General features: G+C 36.3%; 1 protein-coding gene across 4 annotated transcripts in view; it reads left to right on the plus strand.

Moving 5' to 3' along the window:
- GALK2 (galactokinase 2) overlaps window positions 1–27,654 on the plus strand; it is a 175,951-nt gene that overhangs the window by 54,282 nt on the left and 94,015 nt on the right. For all 4 annotated transcript variants that reach the window (XM_027840867.1, XM_027840864.1, XM_027840866.1 and 1 more), the window contains exons 4-5: window positions 20,413–20,503; window positions 24,771–24,917. In XM_027840867.1, coding sequence (XP_027696668.1) covers window positions 20,413–20,503; window positions 24,771–24,917 — 238 coding nt within the window. The remainder of the gene's footprint in view (window positions 1–20,412; window positions 20,504–24,770; window positions 24,918–27,654) is intronic.

Raw genomic sequence — 27,654 nt, forward strand, 5'->3', positions numbered from 1 at the left:
GTACATATGTATTAGGTGTCAGTATTGACTCATTACAGAGGGTGCTTTTTAGCAGAGTGTAGTTTCTTTGCTTATCTCTTTTTGTCTTATTGTTCCTGTAGTTTTGTCTGAATCATTATTGCTACCTTGCTTTTTTTAGTTCACTTGAAGCAGAAGAGATTCTGCTCCAGATTCATTTTAACTCTATGTGAATCTTTATGTTTCAAGTGTGAGTGTGTGTGTGTGTGTGTGTGTGTTGTGTGTGTGTGTACACACACCCAAATTGTTTGGTCTTTTTTCTGTTTTTACTTTGTTAGGTACTTGAAAGTCCTTTTTGGTATCAAGTGCAACATAAATAATTAATGTATAAAAACAGGTGTTTTGGCTGGTCTGTGTATCAACGACATCCCCTTTTCATCTTAAAGGGACCTAAATAAAAGCCCATAGGTATATGGCTAAAAACCTCTTTCAACTGTTTCCTGTTATTTACCTTGTCTGCTCGTACCCTGGACTTACTTAATTTTTACCTTGTAGAGCAAAAATGTATGGATGAAAAAAAGAAATTGGGTCTTGCCACTTCTGTTCCTGAAGGAAAAACTGCTCATCCCCACCAGAGCTCATTTATTGGAACTGAACTATATTGGCCAAAATCTTGTAATCTTTTTAGCCTGATATTTCTGATAATAAAAATATGACCATTTGATGATCTGAAATTTGCCATTTGGTGGATAGAACCACAGAACATATCTTAGATTTGTTTGTAGCTAATTAATAAATGGAGGTTTTCATCAGGAAACCTCTCACTGGGCTGACAGTTGGTTTCCAGGGAGAAACTTCTTTTGAAAGGGATGTTTTAAAACAAATTGATTTCGTATAGATTCTTGTTTCTTCCTCCTCTTCTGTGTTCTTTATGGCATCAGGGAAAGCAGAAATACCTGAATTCACTGTTTCCTTTTCTCTCTTCTTCCTCACTTTTCTCTTTGTTGATGTTCGATTCTGACCTGCTGCCTGAAGGCCTCAGTTTCCTCTTGTAGACCAGTTTTTTTCCTTGTCCTATCTGTAGTAAAATTTCGAACACAGTCCTTCTTCTCCATTTATAAAAAGCCTTTTATGGCTTTGTATAGCAAATTTTAGGTCATCAAATGTACATGTTTATCATCCTTAATTAACAAACTCACATGCAGGAGAAATAGTTCTGACTTCTTATTTCCTGAATAGGAAAACCTCTTAATTATTTTGGGTGACCTTCTCTGAAATACTTCAATTTTTTCCCTCACCTTTAAAATATGAAGCTGGTAGCAGGATACTGCTCTGATTTCAATAAAGTCTTGATAAATTGGGATGGTATTCTATTTGTTTTTAAATGTCACTCCTATCAGTATATTCTGCTTCTGATTTGTGTTTTGTACGCTGTGCATTATTATACATTTTAGTTGGTGAGTTGATATTTTTAATTTTTAAGAATTGGAGATAATAATAACAATTATAGCTTATTTTTACATAGCACCTAAATTGTGCTAAACACTTTACAATTATTATCTCATTGGATCCTCACGGCAACCCTGGGGGGTAGGTGCTATCATTATTTTCATTTTGTTGGTGAGGAAACTGAGGCAAACAGAAGTTAAGTGACTTGCCCAAGGTCATACAGCTAGGAAATGGCTTGACAAATAATAAAACTAGTGTTTACCACTATAGTTAAGTAAAAGTGATTGGGTGAATATTTCTTTCCATCCCTCTTGTTCAGTCTCTTTCTTTATCTGTTTAATTTTCTAAGTTGGACTTAAAGCTTTGGTTGTGGTTCATGAGAGTGTTTTGCAGAAATGTTCCTTTTAGGCAATTTGATTTATCAAATGTAATTTCATCCCCGAATATATCACAACTTGATTTAACCATTCCATTTGCCTGTGCTGGTTTAGTCTTTTTTTTTGTTTTTTGCTAGGCAGTGGGGTTAAGTGACTTGCCCAAGGTCACACAGCTAATAAGTGGCAAGTGTCTGCGGCTGGATTTGAACTCAGGTCCTCCTGACTCCAGCGCCTATCTACTCTACCACCTAGCTACCCCATGTGCTAGTTTAATCTTGATATTTTTTTTGCTTCTGGATCTTATTCCTTCTTCCTCATCCTCTCCTCAATCTTATACTTTGTATTTCCCTTTATATTTTATACTTAGATATCATGCCCTGTGTTAATCACTAATCATGGCCTTTGTAGCACTTCCCACATGGGATTTCCATATTCATCAGTGATAGCTGAAGTGATAATCTAACTTCTGACAGTATTTGCTTCTGCAGGTATAAAAAGTGTTTTCTTCCTTTGAGTTGACACCCTCTAAGTTGAGAAATCATTTAGCTTATTGGAGAAAAAACAAAAACAGGAAAGCAAGCCTGTCTTTTCCACTCTATTAATAATCAGAAAGAAGAAGGTGAAGTTTGGGTTAGCTCTTTAAACAGGACTAAAGACAAGAAATTTATCCTAATGGGGCCCCAGAAATGGTTGTAGGAAATGTGGGGAAAAAAGAGTGAGGAGACAACATGCCCAGCTGGGGCACAGACACATCCATCCTTAAGGGGAGGTATTGCAACAAAATAAACTGGTTTTCTCTGTGCCCAAGCTAATATTTTAAATTTCTTGTGTTGATCTAAATGGAAGAGTTGTTTTAAACCACATTTTACATTAATAACTAAAAGAGCTAAACATTAGACTGTGAGTTTCTTGAGAACAGGAATGGCTTTTTCTTTTGGCCATTCTTTGTCTCTAGAGCTTGGGAAAGTTCCTAGCACATAGTAAGTGCTTAATAAATGCTTGTTGAGTGACTAAAAATTTGAATATATATATATATATATATATATACACATCCACATATCTGTATATGTATATTTAGATTATCATTATCATAGATGTAGAATCAGAAGGAATCTTAAAGGCCATCTTACTCCAAGATTCACAATGTTACAGATGAAAAACCTAGGCGTAAGACATGAAGTGACTTTCTCGGGGTAACAGGTTTTAAGTACCAGTGTTGGGACTTGGGCCCCAGACTTCTACTTTGGAATCAGTGTAATTTCCACTAAGGCATGATGCTGTGATTGAATGATATAATCTGTGTAAAACACTATGCTGATCTTAAAGCACTATATAAATGAAATCATCATTATTATTGTATTCTTTTGTAAAACAATTGTTGAACATTTAGAATGTAAGTTAAAAAAAATTAAGTTAGGAAAGGGTGTACAATAAATGAGTTTTGTGACCATTGTTCTCTACTGAGTGGTGAAAATATTCCCTAAACACCCAGATTCTCTTGTTTAGTTAGAGGTGATTCAACTTTGAATGATTGAAATGTAATTCAGTTCCTCCTACACTTAACTGTGAACCTTAGAGCTTCAGTGTGGCTTGGGGTAGGGTGAGGGTAAGTCTAGCATGCTACCTGCAATAAATAAAATAATGCTAGCTCAATAGTCATCAACAAAATATGATGCTTCTTCACAATGGTTTTCTTTTTCTTTTTTTTTAATTTTTCTTTGTGTGGAACTCTTGGCTTTTGACTTATTGCTTGTAAACTTAGACCACAATTTTCTACTTAGTCCTTGGATTTGGTACTTTTTAGCTGGTCAAAGCTAAAAAGCTTTGAACTGTGTTAACAACCACTTTGATCTGTTGGTTTCTGGTGTTGTACTACAACCCTGCTCTACTTCATCCCTCTGGGCTGATTAACTCTCATACCTTGCAAGACACTATCACTGACTGTTAATTTGCTGTGAAGCTCTTAGCATGCTTACCCATCCTTGTAACCAGTAGGATGTCACAGTCTTCTTTATACACCAAAACCTAGGCACTCATTGAACCAGCAATGGCAGAAACGTTTGTGAATTTTTAGTCACTGAAGCAGGAGACTGCTGGAGACTATTCACTTCATAGGGAGCTGAGTCAAATCTCAGAAGAGAATGTCACTTTCTGGGAGGGTTCAGCATTCTAGAGAAAATGAACAAATGGATTTTCAATTAGGTAATCCACTCTCCTTCCTACCGGCAGCATGGAGAATTTCCTAGACTGCTTTATGGCCTGAGTAGAGGACCTTGTGAGGTTTCTGGCACAAATAAAAGTTTTCATGAATGAGAACCGTTTCACTTTTGTCTTTGTGTTCATAGCAACATAAAGATTAATAAATGCTTGTTGTTTGATTGAACTGTGCAAACATGGCGATTGCAGGATGCAGATCCCAATTGACTGTACAGGCTACTCACTGGACCATTCTTTCATCTCTTGGAGAATTGTCCCCTCTGTTGTAGTGTTGAGGAGCTCCTTCATGACCCTAGGATAGTTTGATAATCCTCAGCAGTCTGTTCAAATCTGGCATCAGACTTGCCATCTTAGACTAGATGGAAGGACTGGAGATAGTGGTGTTCGGGGGAGGGGGAATGTTCATAATGCTAGCTCCTTCAGGAACTTGAGACAGGTTTATGCTGGAATGCATATGCTTTGGCAGATCAGAATTTTTATCCCAATGTGGGGAGAGTAATGGAAAGAAGAAAAATATAAATGCTTGATAATTGAAAAAAAATTCAATTTAAAAAAGTATTGTTCAAAATGTTCGGGTATAGATGCATAGTGCATGTGCTGCTGCCCATGTAAGATATCTATGCCTGTATGGGTTTTCTAAATGTTTGTGGAAGGCATTGATAGCTATCATCTGAGGCCTGGACTCCCCCGTGGAGAACACCAGCAGAGCGTTCAACACCTTCAACATTGAGTATTTTGATCATTTGTCTTCTTTGCCAGTTTGGTGGGTGTGCAGTGAAACCTCAGAGTTGTTTTGATTTATTTTTCTCTTATTTTCATGGTTTGGAGCAATATTTTATATGGTTGTTAATAGTTTGGTATTAAAGAGAACAAAGAAGGCAAGGACAGTTAGATTGAACTAACTATATCTATATTTATCTCATGGAGATTTGTGCCAGAGGTGATACAATTGTGAGGTTATTGAGGGACTGAAGTATAAGTTAAAGTAGAAGAAGATACCAAAATCATAGCAAAAAACCCACAGGCATTATTAAAACCGAATAAGGTGGCCAAGAGAACACCAATAGCTACTAATCTATATGTCTGTCCTACTATCTTTGCATAATCTTTATGAATGTTATTTATAAATAAATTGAGGGTATCTTCAATGAAGATATTAGGGGATAAGCAATCTTTTACAGGCAATATTAAACAATATGCCACATCTTTACTACCTCACAATTAGCTGAAAGATTTGGGGGTCATAAGATCCCATTGTGTTTATTTGTTAATTATAACACAGCATTTGATTTGGTGACACAAGAAGCTAAGTGGTACAGTGGGTAAGATCTCTGGATTTAGAGTCAGAAAGACTTGAGTTGAAAACCTTACTCATGTCAAATCCAGCAGTTTTGACAGTGGATTTAAAGATAAGCAGAACTGGAATGGGCTTAATCTATTTCTTTGAAAGATACCATGGTTTTTTTTTTTTTTTTCTAAATTGTTCTTGAAATTATAATATTGTTAACATGTGCTAAATATAGAACAGTTTTTTCCTTTGGATATCAAATACTTATTGTAGTCTCACTATGTTTGGATCTGTTTTATATATTTGCAGCCTATTACTGAGTCATGAGTTCAGAATTGAGTCAAAGCTTTTGTGATAATAAAGATGGTATAAATGTCACAGAGCCTTTAGGTGATTTGTTCAGTAATCATCAAAATGATCCTTAGTTGCTCTTTGTATATACTTCTGGGACATTTTTGCACATCTTTTTTTGTTTCTTAGATAGTAAATTTTGCATATGTTTATAGATTTTTTTTGAGTGATACAAGTTGTGAATGTTTTGTATAAAGTATAGTCACTTAATTGGCCTATAATGCTCATCAGTTAATATTATCATTGTTATAGGAAAATTGTTCTTTTCACCTTGTTTGGTGGAGGCCAGATAGAAATGGTCCAAGTTGATATCCTGCTGTTATTCTTTTATGTTCTATGAAATAATGCATAGATATATAAAATAATAGCTTTTGTAGCTGAATAATAGTTTTGAGATGTAAGTTTATTTTCTGTAGGCATACTAAAAGCCTTTTGCCATAACTTTGGTAGTGAACAGGATTATGGGGATTATATGTATTTCATCCTGTTCCCATCTTTCTTCCAGAAGATTTTGATTTCTTATGCCAAGTCTTTATATTTTGAAAGTTTTTTGTTCCATGCAATTTGGAGATTATGAAAATATGGTATGACAATATCTATAAAAATAGAATTTGAAATAAAATCCTAAGAAGAACCCTACAGTAATGTATTTTAAAGGCACATTACTAAATTGGACTTATGCCATGCATATATACCATGTGTATTATACCGTGTGTATATATGTATACACACACACGCGCACACACACACTATTTATACCATGCTATACTATATATAATAGTATGGCTCAACATTAGGAAAACAATTTTCATGATTAATCGCATAAACTGCAAAAACATCTGAAATCAAATTACTATACCTTAGATCTAGAAAAACAACACTATCCAGTAAAATACAGCATTCAGTTGTAATGTGATTTTTGGGGGAGTAAAGAGGGTTGTTATTCACCATTCTAGGTTAAGTCAGTCTCTGGGGTTCATACAGAGAGGGTAATTTTGTCCGCTTTTTCCACTCAGATATTGTAAAAACCATAATATGCAAGGATATGAAAGAACTCATTTAATATGATCAAGAGCACGTATATCAAAAACCAAAAGAAATTCTGGGAGCTTTTGTAATATACAACTGAAGAATAAAGCAAGAAAGGATATTGTTCTCCCCACTATTATTTGGCATAATTTTAGAAATATAAGCTGTAGTAATAAAACTAAAGGCAGAAATTGAGAGCAGTGTCAAAATTATTCCAATTTGCATATGACATGATGTTTTACTTAGAAGACCCCAGAGAATCAGTGAAGAAACTAGATGATTAATAGTTCCATTAAAGTATTAAGATAAAAAAATCCACAGAAATCATCAACATTTCTTTACAGTCTTAACAAAATCCAAGAGAGAACAATAGTGTTAAAAATTCCATTCCGAATAATTACAAAATACGTAAGATATCTGGGACATAACCTAATAAGTCATACTGAGAACTTACATAAATAGGGATAGATACAGTTACGTAACACTTTTTATGGAAATAAAAGACAATGGTAGAGATATGAATTGTTTGTATGGTATGGTATTTTAACTATGCCAGTATAATAAAAAGATGATACTTGCCTAAATTAATTTATAGATTTAGTGCTATACTAAATACAACTACCACAGAGTTTCTTTATAGAAATCAATTCTATTTATTTTAGTTAAATTCAAAAAAACATTTTATACTTACTAAATAGTCCTGCCTCTGACATATACTGGGTGACTTCGAGCAAGTCACTTAACTTAGTGCTCTAGGAAACTAGGATTATACATTGCAGAAAAGGTGCCAGCCTGTGCTGCTGGGATAGGAAAGGAGGGAAGGGTATCCCCATAATAATGAAATCGTACGATTAATCCCTATCACAATTCCTATGTGCAAGAAGTCAATGTGTTAGGTGCTGGGGATGCAAAGACAAAAATAAAGCAGTCCTTGTTGTCAAGAAGCTTTTATTTATGTGGACTATACAATATGTACAGAAGTAAAGATATACAAAGTAATATCAAGAGAGAAAAAGTACTAATTGGGAGGAGGAATCCACAGAGGACTCATGTAATTATCTTTCTTTGCTTTGTTCCTTCCTAGTTTGGGTATCAAGACCACTGGTCTTATAAAAAAGTTTAGTAGAGTATCTTCTTTTTCTACTTTTTTCCCCACGCAAATAGTTTTATGGCAGTAAATTTCTATTTAAATGTTTGATAGTATTCACTTGTAAGTACATTTGGAACAGGGCTTTTTTTTTTTTTTTTTTTTGGGGTGGGGGACGTGGTAAGTTTCATTTAAGGATTTCTTGATTTCCTTTTCAGAGACTGGGTTATTTAAAAATCCCTATTTCTTGTTTGTTACCTTGGATATTTTATAATTTTGAACTAATCAATCACTTCTTTTGAATTCTCAGTTGGAATAATTAAAAAAAAAAAGGATTCTTAGTTTGAGTTTTTCTATAGTAGTATCTAATAATTATCTTTATTTCTTCCAAATTCATTGTAAATTTACTTTGTCCATTTAAAAAAAAATTGCTCATTTTACTTTCTACTCAGTGTTTTGTGTTCTCTAAAGGTTTATCAATTTTATTAGATTTAAAAATCTATAGCTCTTTTGTTTATAGTTCTTTAGTATTATTTTCTTTTTTTTTTTTTCCCAGATCAGGGCTAAATTTATTGTTTTGCTGATCATCTAGATTTAAGAAAGTGATGGAGAAGATGCCAACAATGCAGATTAAAGTTAAAATGTGTCATAATTATTATTATTTTTTTTTGCCAAGCTAAATTTTTTTTATTTTTAGTTTTCAACATTTACTTCCACAAGATTTTGAATTCCAACTTTTTACCCCATCTCGCCCCTCCCCCCACCCCAAGATGGCATGTATTCTGAATACCCCTTCCCCTAGTCTGCTTTCCCTGCTATCTCTCCCCCTCTTCCCCTTCTATTTTCCTGTAGGGCAGGATAGATTTCTGTACCCCATTTCCTGTATTGCTTATTTCCTAGTTGCACGTGAAAACATTTTTTTTTAAAACATGTGTTTTTTAAACTTTGGGTTACAAATTTTCTCCCTTCCTCCTTCCTCACCCACCCTCATTGAAAAGGAAAGCAACTCAATATAAGCTATACATGTGCAGTTATGCAAAGCACTTCCATAGTAGACATGCTGTGAAAAACTAACTCTATTTCCCTTAATCCTATCCCACTCCCCCATTTATTCTATTCTTTCTTTTGACCCTGTCCCTCCTCAGAAGTATTTGCTTCTGATTACCCCCTTTCCTAATCTGCCCTCCTTTCTATCATCCCTCTACTCTCTTGTCCCCTTCCCCCCCTACTTTCCTGTAGGGTAAGACCAATTTCCACACCCAATTGAGTGTGTATGTTATACCCTCCTTAAGTCAAATCCTATGAGAATAAGATTCACTCATTTCCTCTCACCTTCCCCCAGTCCCCCTCCACTGTGAGAGCCTTTTCTTTTCTGTTTTTTTGTGAGATAATTTACCCCGTTCTTCCTTTCCCTTTCTCCTTCTCCTAGTGTAATCCTCTCTCACCTCTTAATTTTATTCTCCAGATATGACCCCTTCATCTTCAACTCACCCTGTGCCCTCTATTTATCTATCTATCCATCTACATATATATATATATATATGTGTGTGTATAAATACACACACACACACACATAAATTTTTCCCCTCCAACTACCCTAATACTGACAAAGGTCTCATAAGTTACAAATATCATCTTTCCATGCAGGAATGTAAACAGTTCAACCTTAATAAGTCTCTTATGATTTCTCTTTCCTGTGTTCAAGTCTTGTATTTGAAAATCAAATTTTCTATTCAGCTCTGGTCTTTTCATCAAGAATCCTTGAAAGTCCTCTATTTCACTGAATGACCATTTTTTCCCCTGGAAGATTATACTCAGTTTTGCTGGGTAGGTGATTCTTGGTTGTAATCCTGTCTCCTTTGCCCTCCGGAATATTATATTCCATGCCCTGTTGTCCCTTAATGTAGAAGCAACTAAATCTTGTGTTATCCTGATTGTGTTTCCACATTACTTGAATTGTTTCTTTCTGGCTGCTTGTAATATTTTCTCTTTGACCTGGGAACTCTGGAATTTGGCTACAATATTCCTAGGAGTTTTCCTTTGGGGATCTCTTTCAGGAGGAGATCGGTAGATTCTTTCAATTTCTATTTTGCCCTCTGGTTCTAAAATATCAGGGCAGTTTTCCTTGATAATTTCTTGAAAGATGATGGCTAGGTTCTTTTTTTGATCATGGCTTTCAGATAGTCCAATAATTTTTAAATTCTCTCTCCTGGATCTATTTTCCAGGTCAGTTGTTTTTCCAATGAGATATTTCACATTGTTTTCTAATTTTTCATTCCTTTGGATTTGTTTTACAGTGTCTTGATTTCTCATAAAATCACTAGCTTCCAATTGCTCTATTCTAATTTTTAAGGAAGTATTTTCTTCAGTAATCTTTGGGACTTCCTTTTCCATTTGTCCAGTTTTGCTTTTTAGGGCATTCTTCTACTCATTGGCTTTTTGAACCTCTTTTGCCATTTGGGTTAGGGTATTTTTTAAGGTGTTATTTTCTTCAGTATATTTTTGGGTCTCCTTTAGCAAGCTGTTGACTTGTTTTTCATGATTTTCTTGCATCACTCTCAGTTTTTCCTCTACTTTTCTTACTTGCTTCTCAAAATCCCTTTTGAGCTCTTCCAAGGCCTGGAACTGATTCATATTCTTCTTGAAAGTTTTGGATGTAGGGGCTTTGACTTTGTTTTCTTCTTCTGGTTGTATGTTTTGATCTTCTTTGTCAGCAAAGTAAGATAATATAGTCTGACTTTTTTTGTCCTGCTTGCTCATGATCCCCCCCAATTACTTGAGTTTTAAACTCTTTGTTAAGGTAAGAGTCTGTTTCCAATGTGGAGAATGTACTGTCCCAAGCTTTGGGGGTTTTTACAGCTGTTTTCAGAGATACATCTAGGGACACATAAATTTTCAGTTCTTCCAAGGTACTAAGATAAGGAGCGAGGTGTTTTCTCTCCACCGCTACAAGAAGCTTCACCACACCAGCATTCCTCCTCGCCCCAGGACCAACAACCCTCAGAACTGTGACCCAGATCCAAGCATGGGCAAAGCAAGAGATTCCTGCCTCAACCCTGGCAAAGAGATCCTTGCAATCCCCCTCTGATCAGTCACTTGATTCCCCCTTAGTCTGTGGGCCGGAAGCTGAGAAGCCAGCCACTGCCCCCAAGGCCGCTGAGACCTAGCTCCTTCTCTCGCTGCAGTCACAGACTTTTCCCACTGACCTTCCAAGTTGTTTTTGGTGTTCGTGGGGTTGAGAAGTCTGGAAACCGCCACAGCTGCCTGCAATTCAGTCCTCTGAGGCCTGCTCCAGGGTCGCTGCAGCCTTGTGCTGCACTGTGCTCCTCTCCCAGTGCTCCTCTACCAGCCCGGCACGATATACCTTTCCGATCAGCCATCCAGGTTGTCTTGGGCTGGAAATTTGTTTTATTATGTTTTTTTGTTGGTTCTGCTGCTTTAGAATTTGTTTAGAGCCATTTTTTGTAGGTATTTGGGGGGTTTTGCGGGAGAGCTCTAGCAAGTCACTGCTTTCGCTCCACCATCTTGGCTCCACCCCCCTTTAGTATTATTTTCAATTTACATTTTTCTCCTCTAATTTTTTTTTACCGTTTGTTCTTTTGTATCTACTTTAGGTTTATCGTTATGTTTATTTTATGGCTTTTAAGTTATAATTTTAGTTCATTGGCCCTCTATTTTCTATTTTTCTAATATATATTAGATAACACATTTTCCTTTGAAGATTCCTTTAGCTATATTCCGTAAGTTTGAGTATATTGTTTCAGTATTAACATTCTCTTGAACATTTCTTTAATCCATTCATTATTCAGATTGTTAGTACTTATTCTCTAACAAAAGTAGCATGTTACAGTGGAAACAACACTTAACTTGAAGTCATAAAACATGAGTTCAGTCCCAGTTTATTGCTTGTGTGATCTTCATTGAATTATATAACTTTTCTGAGCCATATCTTCCTCATTTTACAAATGAGGCAGTTGGATTAGATGACTTTAAAAGCCTCATTTCTAAATCTGTGATTCTAGGATCTTGAAATGTCGGCATCCCCACTTAGGTCTGTATCTTTTGCTCATATTTCCTTTGTCAATTACTATTTTTATTGCATGATTAAGGAGGTGTTTATTATTTTTGTTAGAAAGTGGTAATTGGCTTTGACGGAAATTAGGGATCCTGTAAGAAAGATGAGGTAAGAAGTGAATGTGTTCCAGACATGGGGGACTACTTGTACAGAGGCAGAGGTGGGGAGATGGAATGGCATGTACAGATAACAACTTGCAGTCTGACATGACCGGAATGGAGATTTATAAAGGGGATTAATATGAACTAAGACTGAAAAAGATGTTGGAGTCCAGCCCAGGGAGGACTTTATATGTCAGGCTGCAGATTTTGCATTTTATCCTACTTTAGACCCTGGATTTGGTACTTCTCTGCATGTTAGAATCCTGGCTTTCAACTATGGACTCTGCTTAACACTTTTACTCAGTTGAATTACTGACTGTCCATGTATGGTGGCAGGCCAGTAGTACTGAGAACCTGAGCTCTTACTCACTGTGCCTAGAGAGACAGTTATTTTCATATTAATCATGTGCTCTTTGAAAAACAAACATGACCTTGAAGAGAGGTTCCCTTCTTTTGTCTTCCCTCCTACTGCAGGAACTGTTTGGGCAATATGTATGCCAATTCCTTCTTGAAAAGGAGAGATTGTTGGTATACATTTGGCCAGACTCTCTGTGACTGCTTACATGTGCAGAATAGAACAATCTTTTCTACTTTCTGACGTCCTGTCTTCCCCTTCATTTTATGCTCCAGTTAGCTTTAAACAGGGAAAAGAAAACAAAGAAATAAGAAAATCTCCCTTCAGAGTTTTATTTGAGGATACTTTATCCTTATTTAAAACTATGGATCTCTTCTCCTTCTCACTTCTTGGCAGTATCTTTCATTTGACGGCCTTTCCTGACAGGAATTAGAGAGACATATACCTTGCATTTCCTAAAATTTGGATGTCACTGATCCCAATATAACTCTACCTTTTTTGCTGATAACATTTTTTATTTTGACAGAACACTTTCCTCAAACATCCAAATAGACATCCTCAAATATTTTCTCAAAAACAGTTAAGAAAAACTCTCTAATAGAATGATTGTAACTGGGAGAGTAATTTTCACATTCTGATTGGTTGGACTGTATGATATCTAAACGCCTATCTAGCTCTAATGTGTGAAGCACGGAGGAAAGGGAATTCACTTTCAAGGCAGAGAAACTGGGTTTAACTAGACTTATGAAGCCCCCTACCTGTGTGCCCTGTACCTGCCCAATCTGGTGTTTTCTCCCAATCATCTTGAAGCAGGGTGAGAAATGGAGAACTTTTTATTTACATCTCTTTTTGAGCCCTGGCTAGATGGTGATGGTTCTTTGTGTTTCCTCTGGCTTATTCACCTTTTTTCTTACCTGAGAGTTTTTCCTCTCTACTATCTCATAATGAAATACATTGATTAACTAATGAGGCAATGTAATCCTTTTGTTTTATCCTTGAAGTATTAATTTCCTTCTTGATTTTTTTATCCCCTTATGCTATTTGCCCATGAATATACTTTTTGTTCTTTCACTGTCTCTCAGGTAATGTGAGCATATTTAAAAAGAGGAAGACAGCCATAGCCCTAGATACACCAAAGCTCAATTCCTTGCTTATATCTTTTTTGAACCTTGTACAATGGCTGGCATGTTGTAGGCACTTCATATATGCTTCTCCCATGTATTCATTCATCTGACCTGTTTTCTTTTGTTGGATCAGTTTGCATGTCACCTGCCTTGCTTGATCTAGTTTCTTTTGAAGGAATAATTTGAATGCTTCTCATTTGTTGAACCTCAAACTTATTAAATTGATGACAAAGCTCTACTTTGTAGATGTTATTTTGGTCTGTGCTTTTAAAAATATATTCCAATTTTTCCCTTGATTTCTCATAAATAAAAAGTAGTCCCAAGATATTTTGATTTCTTTTTTTATCTTGGCTGCCTGCAGTATTTGATTTTTGGTAATGTAGTTTTGGAGTTTGACCATGATGATTCTTGGTAATTAAATTTTGGATTTCTCTATTGATATTCTATGGATTCTTTTCTCCCCCATTACATTTGATTTAACTTTATTTTCAAGTCCAAATTCTCTCTCTCTTCCTTTTCCTACCCATCCAGGGAGAAGGCTGGAAAAATAAAACTCATTACAAATACTTGTAGTCATACAAAACAAATTTCCACATTGCCATTGTTTAAAAAAAAAAAAAGAAAATGAAAGAAAGAAGAAAATAGGCTTCATTCTTTACGCTGAGTCCATCAGTTCTCTATCTGGAGGTGGAGAGCGTGTGTCATCATGAAACCTTTGGAATTGTGATCATTGTATTGATCAGATACTAAATCTTTCAAAGTTGATTATCTTTGTAATACTGCTGTTATTGTGTACATTGTTCTCCTGGTTCTGCTTACTTCATTTTGCATCCATTCATACAGGTCCTCCTAAATTTTTCTGAAACCATTCCTTTCATTCCTTGTAGCACAATAATATTCTATCACCTGCATGTACTGCTACTTGTTCAGCCATTCCTCAAATGCTGGGCATTCCCTCAGTTTCTAATTGTTTACCATCTTGAAAAAAATTGCTGTAAATATTTTTGTAATTTTGGATCTTTTTCCTTTTTATTTGATTTCTTTAGGGAATAGCCTTAGTAGAAGTATGGCTGGGTCAAAGGTCTTTGGATTCTTTCAAGCTCTATTTTGTCTACTTCCATTACTTCTGGATAATTTTCCTATCCAGTTTCTTGTAGTATAATACTCAGGATTTTATTTATTTTTTCAGTTTTTGGAAGGGAAGACGTATAACACTTAGATTAACTCTTTGTATACTAGCTTCAAATTGAATATTACTACAATGTATTATCATTATTCGTAGAGCTCTTACATATTCTTACAAACTTCTGCCTCTGCATTTTTTTTCTTTCCAATTCTTTCAGTATCTTTTTCAGCAAGTCTACTGTTTTGGATCATTTCCCTTCATTATAGATTGTTTATATGATCAATAGGGTTTTTTGTATTTAATTTTTTTATTTGAAAATATTCTATTTGTTTTAATCAGCCAAAATCTGCCTTCTCACCCTCTCATTGCACCTTCTTCCCCAGCAATTAGAAAAACAAAACCCAATACAAATATGTATAGTCAATCCAAACAAATTTCCACAGTAGCTACGTCCGATACAGATGTCTCATTTTGCACTTTGTGTCTTTGCTATCTCTGTCAGTAATTGGGTAGCATGTATTATCATTTGTCATCTAGAATCATGGTTGATGATTACTGAGCAGAGCTCTAATTCTTTCAAAGTTGTTTTGTGGAGGGGATCTCACTGCATTGCTTCCTCCTACTCTTGGCTCTGCCTCCCCGCTGGTCTTTTAAATTTTATTCCATGAGAAATATTGTATTTTGGAACCATTCTGGAGGTTCTTGGAGTTGCTGTATTTTCATTTCTAGGGTCTTTGTAGAATTTATGTGTAAGACTTTTCCCTTTGGTGGAGGTTGTTGACTAGGTTTCCTTCACTGCAATGTACTTATTCTTTGTACTCTCTTGTTATCTATATTGTTGGCTCATTTTTCTTATTTGTCAGTATTTCTTAGTCTCTGTGCTGGTTTTTCTAGGGTGCCCTTATTATAATCAGGTTCCTTTCTTACTGGCAATTCTTTCCCTTTAGTAAAAGGGGCCCAATCCTTTTGTACCGCTTTTCCATCCACTGCTGTTTATTCCCTTTAGAACACTGAGGTTGGGTAAGATTAGTGACTTGCTGGGACAGTGCCATAGGCAGACTCCAAGGGGCCCCTGCAGCTTCTCTTGTTCTCCGCTTTTAACTCGACCTTCCCGTAAATAGTAGTATTTACTTCTACACTGAGTTAGTGTTGTAACATGCCCCACACTTCTGGGCTTCACTTTCCTCTACAGTGGCCAACTTTTTTTTTTCCTGATCCCAGGATTGTGGTTGAAGTTATAGGCCCCAACAAACTAAGTGGTTGAGGAAGAATCCAGTTAGGACACTGCTGAGGCAGTACTCCAAGAGACTGCTGCAGCTGGGCTTACTTTATACAATTGGTTCAAATCTTCAGTAAGCCTTTTCCTTCCTGTGTTGTATTGGTGTAAGTAGTGCTGCATTGTCATACCACTTTTTCTTTCATAGCCATTAAATTTCTTCTATCTCAATTTCTGGGGCTGGTTGGATTTATGGGCCTTTAGTCAGTAAAGAATTAGAGGGCCTCATTGGGGCACGACCAAGAGGAATCTTTGAAAGCTAGTATTGGAGGCTATTGCTATTATGTGGAATTCAGCTCTAGGCCAGAGTGGAAGGCTGTATGTGGGTAGGCAGTACTAGGTCCAAAAATGTAAATTATCCAGATTAACACAACAGCAAATAGAGATTTTAAACAATTCATTCTCAGAAAAAGAAATCAGAAAAGCCATAAATGAATTTTTTTTTTTTTTTTTTTGCTTTTTGGTGAGGCAGTTGGAGTTTAGTGACTTGCCCAGGGTCACACAGCTAGTAAGTGTCAAGTGTCTGAGACTGGATTTGAACTCAGGTTCTCCAGACTCCATAGCTCTTCTATCCATTACACTGCTTGGCTGCCCCCATAAATGAATTCTTAAAGGAAAAAACTGTACACCTAGATGAATTTACAAGTGCTTTCTATCAAATATTCAAAGAACAGTTAAATCTAATACTACATAAATAATTTTCAAAAATAGAGTAGACATCTTACCAAATATATTCTTAATAACTAAACTGAGAAGAGATAAAGCAGAGAAAGAAAATTATAGACCATTATCTTTAATGCATGCCAGTACAAAAAAAATTGAATAAAATATTAACAAATAGTCTATAGCAATATATTCAAATATTTTTTTCATGCTGACAAGTTAGATTTAGAACAGGATTGCAGGGTTGATTCAGAATTAGAACACTATAAATAAAATAGATCATATTAATATAAAAGTATTAAAAATAATGTGATTATAATTAGTAGATTCAGTGAATGTTTTTTTCTTATAAAATATAACACTGATTTATGTTAAAAACACTAGAAACCATAGGAATAAATGTACCTTTCCTTAGTATTGTAAATGCTATATGTTGACCGCCAAGAATTAATATTATATATTATCTAGAAACAGTAATGGCTTTCTAATAAATCAAGTAAAGTAAGATTTTCTGTTTTTATCTCATGATTATCAACATCTCTATAATATTAACCGAGAGGAAGAGATGGAAAAAAGAAATTCACTTCAAAGTGAGTAGAATTTTAAAGATATCTCTGATATCTGTGTAACTAGATACATTCAGTACTTACATGAAAACAAGTACGAAACACTTTGCCCCCAAGAAATAAAAGAAGACAAATAATTGGAGAAGCATTACTTTTTATGATTTGACTCTGTCATATGATAAAAATGATGATGCTACTAAAATTCATTTACAGATTTAGTGCCATCTCAGACTACCAATGGGTTATTTAGTAGAACTAGACAAAACAATAATAAAATTCATCTGGAAGAAGGTCAGGCATTTAAAGGAAAATGATGAAAATGGTAGGAATAAAGGGAATCTAGTAGTATCAAATCTCAAACTATACCATAAAGAAATAATCATTTAAATTATTTAGTACTTATTAAAAAAATAAAGAAGATCAGTATATACAGAGTAAAGGAGCTCTCCCACTGGGATTAAATAACTCAGTTTAACCAAGAGAGAAAGCCCGAGAGCTCACTGAAGGGGAAACTTCCCAAAGTCTCTAGTGTATGAAGCTGAAAATAGGTAAGTAATGGAGACTGCCAGCTCTTCTCATGTCTTCCCAGAGTCCTTTCCTTCAACAAGTGGGGTTCCTTCTCGAAGCTGGAAGTCAGAAGCACCCAAAGTTACTTCCTACTTGAAGAGTCCTGAAAAGAACTGAAGAAAGCTATGCATAGGCCAGAGTGTTCTTCATCAAGCAGGAGAAAGCCCCATACCAGTGGGCTTTGGGACAGGGGCTGCACATATACTCCTTTTAAAAACTCTGCAACAGAATTTCAGTTTCTCATACAGTCCCCTTTCTTGTTCCTCTTTGTATATTAAAATGTTTTTACTTCTTTGATAAGTTCACAATAAAAAAAGAAAATTAAAAAAAAAATAGGAGCTCTACTTTTCCTTAAATTGGGCTATTATAAAACCCACGTGTGACCTCTTATCATAGGATCACAGAACTGAAGCACAATGATCATCTGATCGAATCTTATTTTATGCATTTGCAGATCCAGGGAGGAGGTTAAGTGACTTGCCCAGAGTCACATGGGCAGCTAGCATAAGAGGAATGACCATGCTTTTAGACACAATGGAATTGGTCCTCAGAAGTATGAATAGTACCTTCACCTATCTCCGTACTTGCTGTAGCAGTCTATGGCAGATACTCCTGTTTATGTATTAAGGTAGTGGGAGCAAATCTTATCTGCATGGCTTTTTCTGAATTGACTCAGTCTCTGCCCTAAGTCTCTTAGATATAATAGGAATCTCAGTACAAAGCTCATTGGTTAACTTTCCCTTTTCTGAATCACTGAGGCTACAGGGGACAGCTTGGTGACGGGGATCAACCCCATTCTGTAACTCCCAAGAATTTCTACTTCATCTCCAGAGCTTATGCTCTGTCTGTCACATGTAGCTAGATAGCTGGCCCTAGGGTTACTACTTGAGTTACAGATATAGTAGAGCTCAATGTCACAGAAGAGTAGTATGGGCAGGGAGGTAGGGGTGAAGACCCCATGGAGTAGTGGAACTTTCAAATTGTTCAACTGAATGAGGATCTGACCTAAGAATGGAATGAGAGGGGTATAGTGAATGATGTTTGTATGTGTATGTATTAGCTTCTTCATGTGTATATGTGGGTGAGTAGGAACCCTCTTGAAGTTCTGGAGTCTGAGTCCTTATTGTCTTTGAACTGAAATTCTTTGGAGGCTGTACTTGAGTCTAGAGGGTGAAAAAAGTCTGTACTTTGAGGCTGAACTTAGATTTTGGCCCAAGCTGGGTGGCAGGGAGAGACAGTTGCCTTTGTACTTGGTGCTAAAGTGTCTGGAGAGGCATTTGGTCTTGGTGGAGCTGGTAAGGTGAAGCTAGCCTGAGGTTGCCATGGAAAGGATGAATGAAAGGTTGGGAAAATATCATCTCTTTTGTGTAGGGGATGATTTGGAGAGGAGATAGCTCACAAGACATTTCTTTCCCAAAATGTATTCCCTAGCTCTTAGAGTAACAAAGTTTGTATACTTAATCTAGATGTGAATTTTATGGGATCATGGCTTCAGGGGACAAATGGGCTGAACACCACTAGTAATGAATGACAGGAGTCTTCACTTGTACAATTATGAAATCAAATCAGACTTTGAGAGCTTTAAAAAATCGTGGGATTTGGGGGAATTCTCTATTCACTTGGATATACTTTATTAGCTTTTCTCTGTATTTTTTTATTTTCCTACTGTGTATTGGCTAGATATTACATATATATGCTTACAATTTGTATCAAATATAGTACCAGGTGATAGAATTTGTAAACCCAGACATTGTTAAGACTTAAAGGTCCAAAATGATAAATCAACCAGCAGATACATATTAAATGCCTACTATGTGCTAGACTGGAGATACAAAGATAAAATCAAAACAATCCCTGCTATCAAGAGAAGCTTAGAGTCTATCAAATAATAGAAGAGGAAGCTGGTAGTTACTATATAATATGTGATGCTAAATGATAGAATTGCTGAAGTTTTACATTTTTTTAATGTGAAGTCAGTATCCTGTGTTTTAATATAAGCTTACAAGTTTGGAATTTGAAAAAAAACTTCTTTATATTTGCAAGCTCAATTTCCCATATTTCTTTGCCATTTTAAATTTTATCATTTTCTAGGGTCTCTTGATTATTATGAAAACACACAGAGGTTTCTCTCAAGTAGCTCAGCATATTTTAATACAATAAATCTATGTTGTGAGAAGCGTCATGGCATGGTGGTTAGAAAGCTGACCTTGGAATCAAGATACTATGAGTTCAAACCTCTTTTGCTTACTTACCTGTGGGACCCTGGGAAAGTTATTTACTCTCCTTGGCCCTCAATTTCCTTATCTGTAAATCCTCTGATACTACTATTATTTTTGCCTTTTGGTATAGTCTTTTCTAAATAATATATGGTAAAATCAAGTGTATGGATTAATGACAGAGTATGTGAAGGTAATTTTGGGACTGGCTGCTTCTTCAGCTAGGAGTGAATAAATTAGATTGTGCAAAACTTAGCAAAGCCGTCTTCCCATCATCATCGTGTGATTAACTTCTGCAGAAAGAAATAGCAGAAAGCTGGTAGAATATATTGGCTTTTCACAGAGTGTCAGGAAATAGTGAAGTGAGGGGGAAGTAGCTGAGGTTACTCTCTACTATATTTCTTAGTCATAATAGCTAGGGATATTGGGATGCTCCTGTTGTAGCCTGTAAAATGTTTTGAAAATGTGTCAAGGAGATAAAAATGTTACTGTATTGTCAGAAGGTGGCAGCAGTCAGCCATTTGTTTTTCAAGGAACTGAACTGAATGACTAAAAAATAAACTTTGATGTGTCTTTTGTTTCTACAGGGATTTCAGTACCAGTGTTGATAACATTCACATTGATAAGACCCAGCCTCGGTGGCACAACTATTTCCTATGTGGATTTAAAGGAATCCAGGTAAATGATGTTAAATAAGGAACCTTCTATCACTTAAGAAGACAGAAATTATGTTTTATATGTTTTATTAAAATTCCTCATACTTTTGGTCATAAGGGGTGATTTTAGATTTCAAGGGCTAATTTTCTGCCTTTTCCTATTGTAAAGATCTTAATTGAGACCCTATGGCCTCAATAGAAGAGAGCTTGGGCAGTAGTGCCAGGAGTTTTAGCTTCTACTGGACTTTTTGGGGGTTGTTGTAGTGGGGAAGGACACCCCTAGCATCAAATGGGGTGGTCATTGAGGGTAGCTGTGGCCTTTTTTAGGGGGGACTATTTGTAAATTAGGGGTTTCCTGGATTGCAGTTATATATTTACAGGTCCAGACCAATGATTTCATTGGAACAGGGAGTTCTCATTGTGGGATCTCCTTCCACATAAATGAATGGGCTACCCCTGGTTACTTATAATCTTAGAGAGTTCCTTGAGAAATTGAGCAGTCAAATGACTTTCCCATGATCACTCACTAATGAGTCAGAGATGGAACTTGAACTCAGGTCTTCCTGACTTTAAAGATAAAAGCCAGATCAGATAGTAGAGAGAGTCTATCTATTCTGTCATACTACTTGGATTATGTAACATTGTTAAATGGTCCATATAGTTGTAATATAGACAGATGAGCTGGCAAACCATTCTTCTGGTTTTCATTTTTGTTAATGTTTTCATTTGAAAAGAGAGCCTTTCATTTATACTCTGTTTTAATGTGCTTATATAAATGTTCTGTATAAAAGCATTTTTGACTATATAGATTGGCTTTCACTAGTTTTTAAAGAAGCAATGGAGTTGTGTTATTCTAAATATTTTCCTAGAAACGTTACAGAGCTAGGTTGGATATCATTGGATTTGTGTCTTGAGAACAAGAAAGCAAAATGAAAATCATGGTTTCCTTGGGTGATGCAAGGCATTCAAATGGCAAGAGGTAGACAGGCAGCTTCCCTGCTGAGTATTAGTTTGTGTTTCAATAATAGTTTAAAATCTAGTACTGTAAGCAAGAGGTTGTAAGTAATGAATGTTGTTCTTGTGAATCTGCAAAAGCGTTTTTAAGAGCATGGTAACTGAGCTATTATTGTCCCATAGAACACATGTAGTGTCATGCAAGAGATCCAGACTGAAGCTTCAATGGCAAATCCATTACAGAAATGCATCAGATCCATCTCTGTTGCATTATACCATGCTCAATCGAGGAAGCCTTCTTTTTTTCATTATTTCTCAGGTCCAAGGAAATTTCTCATGTGAAGAATTCTTTGCCAGCATGAAATCTCTCCTCTCCATTGCCCATTGTAAGCAATCTAGATAGTAGTGGAAACTTAAGTATTTGAAGGAATGTATTTGCCTGGCAAGTGCAGCATGGTCTTATAACAGACTGCAGGGTGTTCTTTGCATTTTGGATAAAGTGCCGATTTGTGGGTGGAAGTGGGGGTGTGTGTTGGAGAGTCAGTTTTTGAGCTTTAGGTCTTAAAGACAGTCTCTCTCATTTGATGGCTCATATGCAAAAGCAGGTTTGTAGACAACTCCTGGCAGAAAATCTGCTTCAATGTGAGGCTGTTAGGAAACATTCAGATTTAAGTGCTAGGAGGGTCCAGAGGATAATCTGTTTATATTAAATTGAACATGTTATTCTTCTGGAATAGAGTTGTTGCAGAATTTGGCAAAACCCATTTTCATCTCTGAAACTGTAGTACATTTTTATTTAAACATTGCGTGATAAGTTTGTAAGCCTGATTCACCTTCAAGACACCCTGTGGATTGGTTTCTGGTTAAATCTTGAAGGGTTTTTTTTCTTTCTCACCCCTCCCCCCCATTCCCCTTTTTTTAGCAAGCTGTCTGATGTTCTGCATGAAAGGGTATTCACAGCAGCAGTGTTTCAGTTTATAATTTGTTTGTATTTCTGGAAAGGAGATTTTTAGATGATTTGAATTGAAAAAAAAAAAAAGGAAACCTAGCCAACTGAGTAACTGAGTATCTTTACTTATAGGCCACATGAGCTTTGCCCACTAATTTTAGGGAAAACTTTTAGGGTCTGTCCTTTGCAGAAAATAAAACATTTCTCTAGTTGTTATTTTAGCTTGTTTACAAAATCTCTCCCTGGCATGTTGCACATGATGATATGTCATGCAGTGGGGTTTCCCACTTGCATGACATTTTGTTTTTGCATATATTAAGTTATATTGACATTATAGTCCTGAAGAATAAGTGGCCTTATTATTATTTTAATTCTGTGTCACACAGAGAATAAGGAATTTTCTTGATGTTCCTCCCTAAGCCAGGTATAAAGGTAACTTTCAATCCCCAGAGTCCTAGCTCTCTAGTCTAGATCATAGTTCTAACCAGACTAGAACTTCCCAGGCCTGGCATAATGTAAACTCAAATGGGAAACAGTGGGATTAAGGTTCTAGTCCTAGATCTACCACTAATTGTTTATAGGATCTTGGGTACATCAGTTCATTGTCTTGGGTGTCAGTTATTCCATGTGTAAAAAGAGCAGGTAGAACTAGATGAGGGCCTTCCTAGATCTGAGGTTACATGATTCTTTATGTCCTGGTCCATAGAATTGGAGATCATATTCTTCTTTGAGGCTTTTCTGTCTCTTATGTATTTTCCTCATAACATGAGCCTGCATTTTCATTTGTGACTGTTGGCCAATTGGGGCTCCATTGAAAGCTACCATATGGCTCAATTGTATCTTTAAAATGCTAGTAAAAAATCTGAATTTCCTCATATGGCTGACTTACATTAAATCACAGTCACAGAACGCTGGCCCAGGGTTCTTACTAGGTTCTTATGAAGAATCAGAGACCTAGATCGGAGTCCTACTCCTGCTGTTTACTTGAAGTGTGATCCTGGGAAAGTCTCTTAATCTCTCTTGGTACCTTGATTTCTGCATTTGTCAAATAGAACTAATGATTCTTGGAGTTCTTTTCTGAAGAGGAACTTCTGATGGTTGGACCTCTAGGAATACCAGTTTGTATTCTGGGTAACTTTCTATGGTAGTAAAGGATTTACCATGGAAGAGAACTAATCCTTCTTTTGATTTGCATTAGTTTTTGCCTCAGCACCTGAGGCGAATAGACTTAATAATGATTTAGATTAGTTGACAGATATTTGGCAATGGACGACTGTTACATTTGATGAGGTATCACAAGGGCAGAACTATTAGTATCAATAGGAAGAAGTTTTAGAGAAGCAGATTTCAGCTCAATAGAATGAAAAGCTTCCTAACTCAGGGATTCTTAACCTTTTTTGTGTCATTCAACCTGGGTGAAGGAACGTGGGCCTGTGAACTGCTTCACAGAATAACATTTTCAAGGGGCAGCTAGGTGGCACGGTGGATAGAGCTCTAGCCTTGGAGTCAGGAGGACATAAGTTCAAATCTGGCCTCAGACACTTGGCACTAGCTGTGTGACCCTGGGCGAGTTACGTACCCCTGATTGCCTCGCCAAAAAAAAAAAAAAAAAAAAGATGTTTTTAAATGTATAAAATAAAGTGCACATGATTAAGACGGAAATCGGTTATTTTGAAATAGTTATTTAAAAAAATTTTTTAAACCATTTCATGGGACCCCAGGTTAAAAATCCCTGTTTTTGTCAAATTGTCCACAAGTGGAATGAACTGCCTCTTGACACAAGCTTGACAATTATATATATAATTTCAGTTAAGCCTTGCAATAGCCCTCTGAGATATGTAGCATGAGCATTATTGTCTCCATTTGATAGGTGAAGAAACAGGCCCAGAGATCATGTTCTATAACTTGCTAATGTTTGTAGCACTAATAAATGCTGGAGGTGATATTTGAACCCAGATCTTTCTGACCTTGATTACTTTTTGGAGGGTGAGGTCCCATGGGGTAGGGATAGAAATGGAATGTTAGGGATTGTAGAGAGGATTCCTGTTCAGATATGAGTTGGACTACATGGCCTAAGAAGTTCCTTCTAATCCTGAGAATCCGTGATAATATGAAAAAAACAAAGAACCCCCTCCAACATTTTAAAAACCATGATCTCTTTTTATTCACCATAGTAACCTTGATTGAATAAAGCGAAAGGTAATTTGACCCTGCACATACTAAGAATGAAGAACCATGACAGTTATGTCATGGGTCATTTCTGATAGATCAGACGACACTGAGCAGTGTTTCTAAATAGTATGAAAATTGCCTTGTTAAAATTGTGCTCCCTGGGCCTCCTTGGATTTCATGGGTTTTTTTTTTTTTTAAATCCTCCTGTTACTAGGAACATTTCAACCTCATGAACCCGACTGGAATGAATTGCCTGTTGGATGGAATCATCCCCCCAAGTTCTGGCCTCTCCAGTTCCAGTGCCCTGGTGTGTTGTGCTGGGCTTGTGACACTGAAAGCTAACAGGCTAAGCCTCTCCAAGGTGATTTATCAAGAAACAACATTTTCTCTCAAGTCTTTCTTGTGCCTCTCTGTCTAAATCCATCAACATTTGAATCCCTGGGCCAGGATGCAGTGCTTTGACTGAAAAGCTGTGATTGGCCTAAAAGGATTGTATCTTTGGGGAAGTCTTTTCATTTAACGGGTTCTGTTTCCTATAAACCAGTCCTAAGGTAGCCGTTACCTCCTCCCTCCCTCCTTCCCTTGTCCCCCACCAGAGGAGCAGCATATCTGTGATTAAGTGTATTAAGATGCTCTTGGATTAAGTGTGGGGTGACTGCATTGGCAGTCCTTCCTATCACCTCATTAACAAGTTAAATTTAGAGTAAGAAATTTCAGGCCTCATAACAGTGCCTGCTTAGTTTCAACCATAACCTTAAATTAAGCACTTGACTGAGCAGTGTTTAAGAAGAATAAAGACCAGTAAGGGGACCGAACAGTGTGTATGTTTATGTCAGCAGGTTAGTCAGTGTAATAAAATTTTTTTTTCCTGTTAACATTGCATTATAAAGAGGAAATGCTTATTTGAGGAATATATAAATCCAACAAGAGGTCAAAAAGGCTGCATTTTACTAGTTCACATAAATCTCTGGCTTCACAGCTCAGAGCAGGTGTGTTCCATTTTAATTAATGCTTTGGGACTCTGGTTCAAATAAAACCTTACCATAGCGCCTTTTTGCCTGATGTGGATGCCAGGGAACAGGGTATGTAGTTTGGAAGCACACACCTGTATCAGGTCAGACCTGGGAGGAGAGTGTTAACCAGGTGCTTTAGGCTGTTTTCATCTTGTTTGAAAGTTTTTGGTAAGGAAACTGGATATACGGGATGGAAAAGAATGAGTAAGAGAGAAAAGAGTCTGAGTTAGGCTTCATATGTCCAGTTGACATCCATTAGTCTAATTGGTTCTGAGGAACCTAAAACTGAATCTGAACAGCCTGTCTCAGAAACCAGCAGGTTTTGGGATTGAGGTGAAATGATTACTTTCGGGCCTATTTTTATTTTTTAATTTTTTTAAAATCATGGTGATGTGGGAAGAGTAATATGGAGAGGGGGAAGCACTGCGTATGAAAAATGTTTTGTCTTCAGGTCCTGTTTTTCAGTCTGATTATTCAGTCCACTGAATAATAATTAAGCTCTTTTGAGGACCACTGATATCAAGGATATTTAGTCAGAAACAAGTAATGGATACTTTAACCTCGTGAAAGTAAACCTGGCTTATAATGGATAGAGCTAGCTCCCTTTTATCAGAGCTATCTGCTAATCATGCCTAGAGATTTTTGTATTTCTGTCCTACACATATGATCCTGAGGGCAACCTTTGGGTATTTGTGTACCATATTTAGTTCTGGATATTATAATTTAAGAGGGACAATGTGGAGCTTGTCCAGAAAAGGTTGAATAGAATGGGTAGTGATTGGTCTTAAAGGTTGATGGGATTGGTTATTTTTAACTTGAGGAAGAGGATATTTAGAAGGGAGATGATTGCTAATTTAAAATACTATTTACATTTAAATTTAAAAGGCTAGTTAAAAATTGAAAATCTGTGACATGGATGGCTAATTAGATTTATTCTAATTATGCAACTCGGTGGCATAATGGATACAATACTGGACTTTGAGTTAGAAAAACCAGAGTTCAAATCCTGCCTTATATACTTACTGAGTTGTGTGACACTGGACAAATCATTTAGCTTTCTCAGTCTCAGTTTCCTCATCTGTAAAATGGGAATAATAATAGCACTTATCTCACAGGGGTGTTGTGGGGATGAAAGGAGATAACATACATAAAGTGTTTTATAAACTTTAAAATGTTATATGAATGCTGGCTACTATACTTAGCCAAAACTACTACTATTACTACTATTGATAATAATAATGATACTAATTCTAGTTAATACCAGAGGACAAAACTAGAACTGGTATGAAATATCAAAACAGGGTTTGGCTCAATATAAGGAAGAACTTTTTTTTTAACAATCAAAGTTCCCCAAAAATGGAATGGGCTGCCCCATGGGGTAGAAGTTCACCGTCATTGTAACTGTTCAAGCCATCTGACAGACATATCATAGAGAGGGCTATATGCAGGTTCAGGAGCTTGACCTAGATTATCTCCAGGCTGTCTCCCAAATTCAAATCTTATTGAATTGGAATCTTGTCATATAATTCCTGGTCAGGCATGAGTTAGAGTAGGTGACCTTCCCTCCAGAAGTACTGCAGAATTTAGCTTTAACATTGTTTCAAGTCGGGAAATAGTCAGGAAGAATGAGCAAAGGTAGAATCCCACCTTAAAGAGGTGTTATGGTGTGACAGGGACGCTTCAGATGAACCCAGAAGAAGAGAATGACTCCAAAATATCTACAAGCAAAGCCTCAGAGAAAACATAGCCCAAACACAGATTCAACTAGAATTCTTGGAAGATATGAAGCAAAAGTTAAAATGTTTTTATAAATGAAATGAGAGCATTTGAGGAAAAAATTAGAAGGAATTGGAAAGAGAATCAACAGCTTAGCACAAATGGTACAAAACCTTGCCTAAGCAACAAACTCCCTGAAAATTAGAATGGATCAAAAAGAAACCAGTGACTCTATGAGACAACAAGAAACATTAAAACAAAGTCATAAGACTGAGATAAATTGAATAAAATGTAAGGTATCTCATAGCAAAAACAACTGACTTGGAAAACAGATTGAAGAGGGAAAAAAATCATTATACTTCCTGAATA

This window comes from Vombatus ursinus, unplaced genomic scaffold (genome assembly GCF_900497805.2).
Source record: "Vombatus ursinus unplaced genomic scaffold, bare-nosed wombat genome assembly UNPS02014848.1, whole genome shotgun sequence".
Taxonomy (NCBI): domain Eukaryota; kingdom Metazoa; phylum Chordata; class Mammalia; order Diprotodontia; family Vombatidae; genus Vombatus; species Vombatus ursinus.